This window comes from Callionymus lyra, chromosome 9 (assembly GCF_982586985.1).
Source record: "Callionymus lyra chromosome 9, fCalLyr1.hap1.1, whole genome shotgun sequence".
Lineage (NCBI taxonomy): Eukaryota > Metazoa > Chordata > Actinopteri > Syngnathiformes > Callionymidae > Callionymus > Callionymus lyra.
In genome coordinates this window covers 11,242,764-11,255,122 of record NC_141826.1, presented here as the reverse complement: position 1 = coordinate 11,255,122, position 12,359 = coordinate 11,242,764, and the positions used below count along the sequence as shown (strand labels likewise).

General features: G+C 37.0%; 1 protein-coding gene across 2 annotated transcripts in view; it reads right to left on the bottom strand.

The window, feature by feature from the left end:
• Positions 1-12,359, bottom strand: part of LOC148071822 (PDZ and LIM domain protein 7-like) — a 55,392-nt gene that overhangs the window by 35,123 nt on the left and 7,910 nt on the right. For both annotated transcript variants that reach the window (XM_087798598.1, XM_087798599.1), the window contains exon 3: positions 3,070-3,221. In XM_087798598.1, the coding sequence (XP_087654724.1) occupies positions 3,070-3,221 (152 nt within the window). The remainder of the gene's footprint in view (positions 1-3,069; positions 3,222-12,359) is intronic.

Here is a 12,359-nt window from a genome sequence, read left to right as displayed (position 1 = left end):
TCCTCAATTTCTCCTGCTTCATTATTGGAATCAAATATATTGTTACATCGTGTGTGTGTTGGCTTGATACTAATGTCTTAAATAGTTCCAAACTGCCTGACAAAATTGGACAAAAGACCCCCATGAAAATTAAAAAAAATATCTAATTATGATGAGAATTAAACCATACATCTTACAGATAATTAATAAGGGAGAATTTAAGCATCTTTTTTTTTGTAGGGGGGCCTGAAAAGGGGGAATTATAATTTAAATACATTCTATTTAAATTAAAACCATATTTAATACATATTCAATTAGGACGATTTGCAGAATGGTAAAGCCCATAAACAATTTATTTTTAGACCAAGTATTTCAGCTAGTATATAATGTTAAATTGATTAAATAAATATATCGTTTTTTTCTTAACCGATTCTGAAATGTAACCCCCTTGAGAATTATTATTGTATATTAATACCAGATAACAGAAATGGAGAAACTGCACTTGTGCTTGTGTTTTGTTTGATTTCTAGATGTTAACTGTCATTCTATTAATAAATAGATCAATAAACTTGTTCTCCGAATTATATAAACCGAAGTACAATAGACCTCTAATGAAGAAGAAAAAATACGGTTGCAAATCAGAGTACTCCAAAATAACATCAAGCATCACGGAGAGTTTAATTGCATATTTATATTCCCAATCATCATTGTTCATAAATGACCCGCGGCTTCTCTGGCTGACAGAAATTGAAGTAAACAAAATGATTCTCACAAGTTATCAGAGGAGCTCCTGCAGGCGGAGCGGAAGAAAGTTGAACTACCACCCGAGCGAGATTTGATCACAATATTGATTTGTGAAATCCAAAAGAGCAAGACCCAGATACTTCATACTGCACTGTGATACTCTCTGATGTCGAGGAACTTGGATCTTTTTTCGGTATTATTTATCATCCATGGAAATTTTTCTTTTAAGGGAAAACCACTGGAGGGAAGAATTGATTGAAGTAAAAAAGGTGGTTGGCATGTTTCTCTCAGCGAAAGGTTAAGATTAAGTACATGTTAAATTGAAATGAAATATTATCCTCCGAAAATCTAGCAGTGTGTTAAATATAGACGAGCGCTCAGGGCTTCACATCGTCTTATCTTACAGAACCAAAGCACATTCAGTAAGAGAACTACAAACTCAAGCATTTTGTCACTAAATCGGATTTTTAATAATCAGATTCCTTAAAGGGCAACTAATGTGAAAAACCAAGACTTAATCGCATATTTCAAATGTTGAAATCTTCCTCTCCAAGATGCAGTAAGTCTCTCATCATGGCCATGTTTTAAAGTTATTACTCTATAAAGTTCTACCCAGTCTGAAATCTTGGAAAACAAGAGGTTATTATGACGTAATAATGGCTTCACTTTTCCTGCAGCCAGCTGTAATCACGCCCTGCTTTGTTTATACAACTAGTCCTTTGAAGGTGGAGACTTTCTTAAAATTGATGACATGCGGTGACAAACCTAAATGTTTCACCAATCACAGCAGAGTGGGTGTGGTTATGGTAAACAAGATTTAATCTTCAGAAAAACGTGTTTTCAGTGGAGCTTCAGCACATTTTCTAATGTGAATATTCCAATGAAAAGAGATTTTTGTACAAACAGACACATACTGATGAGTACAATAGAGGTCCAAGATCAATTTAAGACACACTTAAATCAACACATTAGTTGCACTTTAACACAGATCAGTGTTTGAAAGTATTGATGTCTTAATATATCTGTAGCAAAATTGAAATAAGTGGCTTTTGGATCACATTATTTCACACAAAATTCTACACAAAAAAAATGTAGTCAAGCTAGTGAAGGGACTCTTCGTGCAGGGTCATTAAGAAACAGTAGAAGATCTTGCCGAAAAAAAGAGCTATCAGATTTTAAATTTCAAGATTGAAGAAAGTCTAATATTTGATAGCAAAGAGGACCAAAAAAAACTTTTTTTGGTTGTTTTCTTCAGGTAAGGTAAGGTAAGGTAAAACTTTATTGATCCCTCAGGAGGTCTCCTTCGGGAAATTGTTTACTATTACTATTTACTATACTGTACTATTAGGTACTTCTGTCAATTGAAAGAAATTTGTTGGAAATAATACTTTAATTGATTAAAGAGGCAATTAACCATGTAAATATTTCACTAAAGTTAATGCCAATCTCAGGCAATACATATTCCAAAAAAACATTTAGGGAAAGTTATTAATGGTAAAATACATGTATGAGTCTTTGGTTATAATAAGAACAAGATTTTTCATTTACTTGTATCGCCTCTAACTGCTGACACAACAAACCCTGAACTATAAAAAATGAAAATATAAATGTTTGTAACTGTGGTCACAAATGAGTTGCAAAAGTTCATTCAATAATAGTGTATAAGTATATCAATACTTATTATTACTACAAGCCAATTGATTAGTGGCCTAGTGGTCACAACTCTGAAAAGGATTGTTTTTTTCTATATTTATTCAAATAAAAAAGTTATGCACTTTTTCTGGGCTTTTTCTAGTTTACACTGTGGCCCTGTTTTCGTTTGGTATGATATGAGCATTTTCTTTTCTCACTTTTTATCTATTTATTTCACATTAAGCTTCCGTCTTGACCCGACTCTATTTCTTTTAAAGGCTCTTGTTATCGAAAGCCATTTTCGTACCTGTCCTGACACAAGTTGACAAATAAAAAAAAATAATGTCCTTTACAGAGGTACAACCGTTCTTTCCCAATGTTATCGGACTGACAGAGCAATCCAACAAGCGTGAAAAAAAAGATAAGACATAAACACGATAACAAAACCCTCGGGAGGACACTGGCCGGCGTTTCTCCGCCGAGGTCTGAGTCCACATCATGTGAAATCTTGTGAAAAGTAAACAACGGAACTCCTACAAAAACAGCATTTTTATGCAGGCGGTGCTAATATCTGTCACATCGGGACACGTTTCAAGGACTTTAGCATCTCATCTCTCTTCGCAATAAGGCTGCTTGTGGTGATTTATGCCTCTGTGCAGCGTGCAGATAAAAAGGGAAAGTGAGTGGTCTTCACGCGGGAAACTAATGACTTACTTGCTGAGGCTGAGGGTGAGCGAGTCTGTCGCTCCTCTAATGGTGTTTTGTGCCTCCACATGGGTCATTTCCTCCGCGTTGGATTCACCGATGGACACGACCCAGTCTCCCACTCCGACACCGGCCTGGGCTGCTTTGCCACCGGGAGTCAGCTAGACGAGATAAGGAGAGAGCAAATGGATTCTATGAGAGCGATAACACGGATAATAGGAAGGTCAAAACTGACCATAGCATAAATGAGCCACATAAATCATTGGGAAATGTAAAAGGCGTCATTTTATTGTGATTCTGTAATACTAACTGATGTAGGCTGTGTTGCATTGAAAATACATTTGAAGAAAGAAGTGAGAAGAGAAGAGAGTACGGTCAGGAGGATTATCGGGTCTTACAATTGTCGAAAGGAAACAAAATTATGGAAATGATCCTTGTATTATATGTAATAAATATGGTGTATATTTTATGTTTTCATGGGTGTTTCATGAGCTGAAATTTTAGGAATCTATATTAGTAGGTATTATATATATTTCAGTTTAAGTAAGACTATATTAGAGAATAGAAAGATACCAACAATCGGTGAATTACAGTTTGATAGTGGAGAGGAAAAACTTTCAGAAGGCAGAAACCTCGAGCAGAACCAGATTCAGTGATGATGGCCTCCTGCTGTGAGCAGTGGGAGGGTGGATGGGGGGGATAGACAATGTATGATGTTTATGTTTATGTTTAATGTTTAAATTTCTTCGAAATTATATTTTGTATTTGAATGTTGCTGCTTCACTGTTAGGTCAGTAGTCTACATTATCATTTAAAAGCCAAGACAGGCCAAGTGTTATCTCAGGGTCAAGGTGACCCACCCATGGCATTCCTGAGTCAAAACTTTAGCGATTTTCTAATGTTTTCACCAACAGTCACATGGGCTTTGAGTTATTTCAGAGATTCGATTGATTCGATTTTTATAAACTAAAATATTTTCAGTTTTTTGGGCAGTTCTGAATGGAGCAGCAGCAGTTAGAAGCCGTACAAGTGAATAACGGTTTCTTGCGTCATTACCTTTTTAGCGGAGTTGGTAATAACAAACATAATAACCATTATCATTAGAAACATAAGCATCATTCACAGGAAATCGACATTGTTTTTAACATTTGTAAATCAGGGAATAAAACTGTGGAACCTCTGGCATCCAGTGACATAGAGCCATTAGCTAAACGTGATGGCGCTGTAGGCTTAAGCTAACGTTGATAAATTAAACGACCGACCATTGTACCGTCTTAGTCTGTCGTCCAAAAACGCCGCTACAGTATTTCCAGCCAGACACCATGACACGTTGAGAAGCTAATCACACTAAGTGAGGTCACAACCCAGAGTTGAGGAACTCACGTCTAATAACTATCCCTGTCCAGATGTGGAAATTTACACTCGGGCTCGGTGAGTTATAACAACATGTTCCACTCCCGGGTGAGTCATGCTCACTGGCCCTGTGACTGGCGGTTGTGTCGTTTCTCAAGCATGAAAAAACAGCTATGTTTAACATTTTCTCGCCATGACATCGAAATTCATGAGGCGGAACAATCGTGGTCAAAACACATTGTTGTTGTCAAGATCGTAATTTAAGGTGAATTACGTGTTTTTACAGTGAAAGGGGGAATTTGAGAATTCCTGTGACACTCTATTACAATAATTGTGGTAGCAAAAAAACTATTTTTAAGAGGAAAACTGAGAGAAATGTGACAAAAGTAAAGTAAATAGGAGTATTTAAGCACAACAATAGTGGACTTAAATATAACACAAAGATATTTTACCCTTATTGTTTAGATTGGCCATTTTCCTAACATAGTTTAGCGCAAATTGTCTATGTCATCATCCAAAACCAGGAGAGAGGGAAGTTATTTCGGTGCACTAAGATCACAGACGTTGTCATTAAAGTACTGTGTCTGGTCAATGAAAAGAAGAAAAAAAATTCCAGCTGGACCAAGAAGATTGAGGCGAATAGATGATGTCTTAGATATAAACGCATGAAGGCCCGAAAAAGATCCAAAGAGCCGCAAATAATACGTTTGTCTGAACAAAAATGTAATATCTCGTTTTTTTTATTTACTAAATAACTACCTAGTTACAAGCAAATGCAATCTAGTTTTATTTTATAGTTGTTCAAATTGTAATTCAACTATTGAAGCCATGCTTTCATCTATTAGGTATTTTTGCTAACATTAAAAATACACAAACAAAGTAAAAATATATGTTAATACTGTAGTCGCCATAGGGAATTGATCTGCTTCACTAATCAGTGAAATTAAATATATAATAAGTTAATGTTTAATGCATTAACATCCTTTTTATACAGTATTTCAAGCAGTTTAAAGCTAATTTAATGCATTGTTGTCATGAAATTTACTAACCATTTAATTGAAAAATAATTATCATTATTTAAGCAATTATTGTTTTTAAAAAAGACAAGTACGTTTCAAATAAAACTTCAAATCAAATCAAGCTGACATTACAACACTTAAGGCAGCAGAATTTTGAATTTCAGCATTTCTTAAAAGAAAATTAATTCTGGATTAATCGCAACATAAATACAATGTATAATCTGAAATCTAAAAAAAGTTGTAATGTGAATTATTCTGCTCACTAATGTGATGTTTCTTTAAGTTTAAAATTGAATAAACAGCATAAGAAACAGTAAGAAACAGTTTAAAATTGAATAAACAGCATAAGAAACAGTAAGAAATTGTATTAAAAAAAAAAAATTTAAATCAAGCGAACATTAAAACACTAAAAGCAGCAGAAAATGTGTATTTGGTAGTTAATATAAAAGCTTCCTAATCATTGAATTCTGCATTCATTGCAACAGAAAAACGTGTTTAATGTGTTTAAATCCAAAACTATAAAGTGACTAATTCTGTTCTTTGATCTGCCGTTTCTTTATAAATTAAAATAATAAAATGTTTGCATCCAATGTTTGTGTTTAAGTATTTACCTTAAATAAATATTAACACAATAAACACAGAATGAAGAGGGGAACACAACAAGCCTCACACCAATAAAGGTTTGATCACCGGAGACACAAAAAATAATGTGCGACCAGGAGAGGGAACAGCCATTATGACCGTCGCGACGGCATCAGTCATAAACATATGATTTACAGCCGACGCGACTCCAGATGATCAAGCAAACGGCACAAACCCTTCAGACAGAAGCCACATGTAACAAATAGCTCCATCATTTACACGCGCCGACAGGTAGGCGACCAGCTCCCCCTGACAAAACAATGACATCATCCCGAGAGTTGTCTCGCCAACATAGCAGATGAATTAGCACGGATGAGCAGGAATCCTGTCACCCGCCATGTGAGAAAATACTGCTCTGTCTCGCGAGGCCTTTAAAACCACTAACACACACCGAGCGGAGATGCCAAACTGTGTTTAGTAAGAGCTTAGTCAGCCTGCCCATGCGGCTTAATGAAACCCTAGACTTGTCATATTCTCAGATAACTCCAGTACAAAGTGTTCAGCATCAGATAAGTGGGCGACTGCCAGGGTTTCTGGCAAAAAAACCTATTAGGATTATTCACTGATGTCACGGATCCCTGCAAATGTTAGCTCATCACAAACTCAGAGGACGGCGCTCTTCAATCAATAGATTTCTGCCGCGTTCAGCTAAGCTTTGGCGCTTTGATTCCCGCACATTAAATATAAACACTGGGGAGGCGGCGCGGGGGTAATCGCGTCTGTAAACCGACGACGGCCCCGGCTACAAAAACTACACAACAGAGTTAAGGCCTGCCTCGAATCAAAGCTAAAAATAGTGACGGATGAATTCCTCGGAGGCGGCCGGAGCTTCGCTCGCTTTGTTCCGTTTACAGCTTCACTTTAATAGCCTTTGATTCGACCTCAGTGATGGCGAATTACGGAAAATATTGTCTTTTTAGGAGTTTTTTTCAGTTGATATTTACAAGTAGCTGAATAAGAGGATTTACTTTGTGTTAATCAATTAAGATTTGATGACAGTCATCCTCTGAACACTGTCATCACGAATGCTCCTCCCATGATGCAACACTAATAGACTCAGGGATGCATTCATTCCTCGTGCTATTAGGCTGTTTAATTCTGAATTTAGAGAAAGGAGTGGAGTGAAAATATAATTATTTTCTATGTTAATCTTTGTATCCTTTTTCTTTGATCATCTTTAGATTTAGATTGTGTCATCACTCCTTTTATTGCATTTTGCTCTTGTTTTCTATTTAGTGTTGCTGTGTGCTGGAAAAAACAATTTCCCGAAAGTGACCTCCAGAGGGATCAATTAGGTTTATCTTTCTGTCTGTCGGTCTGTCTGTATATGACCTATGAAGATGTCATGGCTTATCAAAGGCCATTCGGATGACTGTCAAAATTATGGTAAAGGTAATAAATTTGCTTGTTGAGAGACACAAATACTATTCAATAGAAAACACATAGATTATTAAGATGTATTGGACAGTTTAGTAAATATTCATTTTGAATTTTGTTCAGCCTGCAACTTTGCATGAACAATATTGGCCCATTTTTTGATTTAGTTTGACACCATGTCCCCAAAATAAAAATTGTTACAAAATAGCTCTGTATTAAATATATACAGTATATATTTATTCAATGTGAGCATTTTAGAATGAATCATTTGTACTTAAAATTTAGCAGTGGTGGCCACTGATTTTCCAATTTATGAAGAAAAATATAAATGTTGTTTTTTTTTTAACGACATTATTACTAAAGGCTAAAAACTAAACATTTGTTTCAGGAAGTTTGTATAAAACAGGTCTTGGTAGCCCTTCAAACTACTCCGTGTCCATGAAGGAGACCTCAGTCTCAAAATATTGGCCATCCAAGTACTTATGGGTATGGTATGGGTTAAAGTAAGTACCGTGCATGTAAAAAGAGCCCTGTTCACACAAAATAACCAGCGCACTTATCTCTGCGCTCACGGTCACTTCCTGTACTTCCTGCACGCACAACTTGAATAGAGGTTTGGCAATCGCGGGGACATTCAAGTGTGTCCAGCATGGGAATTGGCGTCTTTTTGGGGCATTGATAATGTCCTTTTTTCTTAAACAAAACAAACATCATACCCCTGGTCTATGTGTCGCATCAACCGACTGCGATTCATTAAAACAAGTTTTATTTTTACACTTACTGAAGCAAAATTACAGTAAAGTTTTTTCACCGCGTCGAATCTTTCGCAATGTCTTTAAGCACATGTGAAGCATTATCAAAGCCGCAGTGGAAATATCAATTTCACACATGTCAGCCACTTTTCTAAGCGTCTTTTAAAATAAATATTTTAGATTACAGTGTTGGTGATGGAAAAGGGGAATCCAGCATTTATTTCCCAACTCAACGTGATCATTTTGAGGATTAGATTTCTGCTAACAGCATCCCTCAGAAGGGGATTCTTGTTTTATATGTAAAAAAAAATCCATTCAAAGGTTGATTCATTCGAATATATAAAGACTCAATGTGATTTCTTTTTTCAGTAAGTAAGGGTGGCTTTATGTAAATAGGTGGATCTTCATTTGATGGGTAAAATTTAGTATTTGTACTACTTTGAGAAAAGACACAATATTGTTTTAAGAAGTGAAACTCATGTGAAACTGTGTCACACTAGCATTTTAGCTAGTTTTTGTCAATCCCCAATCTTTTGCACCCAGGACCGGCTTTAATGTTAACATTATTGTCATGGGACGCCCTATATAAACTAATCTATCACCACTTAATATCGTTATATTGCGATATATATTGCAATATATTGCAATACTGTAGGAGCAAGGATACATTTGCAGTATTGTCCAATTACTTGACTCGATATTAAAACCAAAATATGTCAAAAACATCAGCTTTAAAGCATCGCAGGATTTAATTGTTCCATTAGCTGCGGAGGACGTACCGACTGCTGCCATCTAGTGGCCAGAAGTTTAATCGCGACACAAAAAATGAACAACGCTAATGTTTATGAATTACGCTGTCAATATTTGCATGTTAATGGTAAATAAAAGTTGAATTTCATGATTTTACAACTCTACAAAAAAAAGAAAATATTATTTGAAAGCCTAAAAAATGCTATAAACACATAAAAACATATATAAAAATCGATACAGTGCTGTTGAATATCGGTCTATCAGTTTGTCGATGTTTCTACCAAATTAATTATTAGCTTACTAGCTTCAGTGTGTGTGTGCGTCTTTGAGTGTGCGTGTGTGTGTGCGTGCATGTGTGACGGACACAAACACCTGCCCTACTGGCTCAGGTTCAGAATGCAGCTGCCCCCCCTTCACTTGAGAAGCTAAAGTTGCCCCTGCTCAGAGTTTTGGTCAGGAGTGGACGATCGGAAATCCTATATCCCCTCTGCAGTTTGTCAATTTGGCAATGAACAGTGAAAAACATGTTCCTGTCCTGAACTGTACCCCACCAACAACCTTCAACAAACCACACGTACAACTACTAGAAGAGAGACAGAATAAACTTTTAACTGTCGATCAATTGAGTCAGAAAACCTGCAGGATTAGCTCACAAGAAAAAGGTTTTGATTTGAGGTTGAAAGCCGCACAAGCTGCTTGGTACTGATATCACATTTCAAAGAAATCCTAAACTCTTGGAAAAAAAAATGCAGCACTTTAAATGTATCATTAAAAGTTATTCCACAGGTGAGTCCAGGTCCTGAAAGTCTCGGAGTTGGTTTGCTCGTTAAACCAATTACCTGCAGCAAATATGCAGCCCGAGTAACACTGCACCGGCTCACTTTTATTCTTCCCCGGCTATTCGGGGGCCGAGAGACAGCCTGTTCTGACATCACTCCAGCAGCACAGCTGATGCAAAGCCATAAATATCCCTCTGAGAAATGGAAAACCAAACCGACAAGTATGTAGTCGCCCTGTAATGAGGGAGCAGGAACACCTAGCATTAACTCACCTTAAAAGTCTGCTGGTGTGAATGCAACATAAGACCTTCATGATGCCTCCCCTGAAGGCAATCTATCCCAAACCCCTGAATTATTCATTTCCTTCTCGGTGGCATGTGTGGGAATTAATGGGCGAGTTGTGGTGAAAAGCGGCAGATGGATTTTTGCGTGATCTGGAAACGCGCTGGGGAATCAGAAAACGAGTAGCACAAGTATCCACATGAAAGGAAAGACAGGGGAGTGCGATGCTGCTGATACAGATTTTTTTTTTTTGTTAAGGAAATATTCATATGCCTTCAGGAGATACAGCGGAGGCGCCGAAGACGGTGGATCTGTCAACGACGCAGGATGAAGGTGACCGAGCGTGACATGGGGAGGGAGACACAAATACGATTCTAGCGCTTTATAGTGAGTGAACACACCAGAGGAATTGACCACACGTGATGCCACATTTCAAGAAAGTCAAGAAGCACTGACACGGCACATTCCTAATCTCACATGGACTACAAATAGGAAATCAATAAAACAACTGATAAAGCAACTGGTGTGTTGATTGAAGTGTCTCTTAAATTTATCTTGTAACTCTATTGTATCATCAGTATGCGTCTGTTTTTTCAAAACTCTCTTTTCATTCAAATATTTACATTGGAAAATGGGCTTAAACCCCGCCCACTGAAAACACTTCCTTATACTGGAGAGGAAATCTGGTTTACTGCAACCACATCCACTCTGCTGTTATTGGTCAATCATCAAGGTTTGTGACTGCCCGTCATCAATCCCGGAAGTCTCCACCTCCAATAGACTTGTTGTATAAACAAAGTGGAGCGTGACAGCTGGCAGAAGGAGGAGTAAACCCAATATTGTGTCATAATGTGCTTCAGTCTCGTAACATCTCGTTCACCAAGATATTAGACAGGAGAATTGGAGAGGAAGACTTCAACATTTGTAACATGCCAGTCAGTTAGGAAAGTTGGGTTTTTCAAATGAGTTGTCCTTAACATAAAGTAGTTGCCTACTAACACACTTGAAAAATTATCAACACACAATTTAAACGTACTTAAAGTGGTTAAGAACGTTCTTAACTTCTTTGATTGATGTACACTATTAGCTAATGACAAAAACCACTAAGCATCCAGTTATGTTCGCTCTACCACATTCCAAAATACAAAATTTCCTGACAACAAACTTTTTTACATTAGAGGTTCAATGGTTTCATCATGTCAGTTTTTTTGTGAATCAGTGGTCCATTACTTCAAATGTACTTATTGTTGTCGCCAATAAACTTACGTGAAACATTCTTAAAACGTACTTTAAGTGGCTAAAAACAAACTTAAATTGTACCGAACAACATCCAATGAATGAATAATTGGTGTTGGCTCGCAAGAAAAATGCAAGGTATTTGGAACACAAAATTGAACGCACGCAGCTAGCTGTATCGTAACCACTATTCCACCTGTAACGTACGCTCTACTTCATAACGTATACAAGTCAACAACAGAATGTACTTATGTATTGTCTTATCATCTCTCAACTTCCTTGATTCAAGAATTGCGTTGGGTTACGGCAAAAGTAAAGTTCGGACCAAAAATCAAACTCCCACCCCATCAAATGAAAGCACAGCGTTCTTGACTTATACTTTAAAAAAAATAAAGTATAACTATCTGCACTTCCCTTGCAAAGGTAAATATACATATACATAGATTTACTTTTAGTTTAGGGCACTCTAGTCAAACTCCAGGGGCTACAAAATCTTACGTAACCCACTGGATGTTTGGCTCAAAATCAAAGTAGATGAATGTTCATTTTGATATCGTTACATATTAAGATGCCAGTGTTTATTCATTCATTCATTTTATATGCCACTTAGTCCCTTATGTGAGTCATGGGGTGGGGCATTGAGCCTAACCCAGTTTCTTCGGGCGAGAGGTGGGGGACACCGTAGACAGGACGCCAGTATGTCACAGGACACACAAAGACAAACAACCATTCACATACACACTCATACCTACGGACAATTTTACCAAGTTCCCAATCAACCTCTTTGTTTTTTGTGGGTGTGGGAGGAAACCGGTGTGCCCGGAACACGAGTCACTCCACATAGAAAGGTCACAGGTTGGCTCCCTCCCAAGCTGGAAGCGAACCGACAACCTTCTTGCTGTGCGGCGTTGAGCTAACCACTGCGCCCATGAGTGTTTATAATGAGATTAACTACATAGATTATCTATCCGACAAAAATCAACAAATATGTTGAAAACAGTAAAAAGCTGAAGTAGTATTTTTGTATATGTATTTTTAACTACATTATAATCAAAATAATTGATTAGGAATTCAATTTGCCTTAAACCAAAAAAGTATTTAAGCTCAGA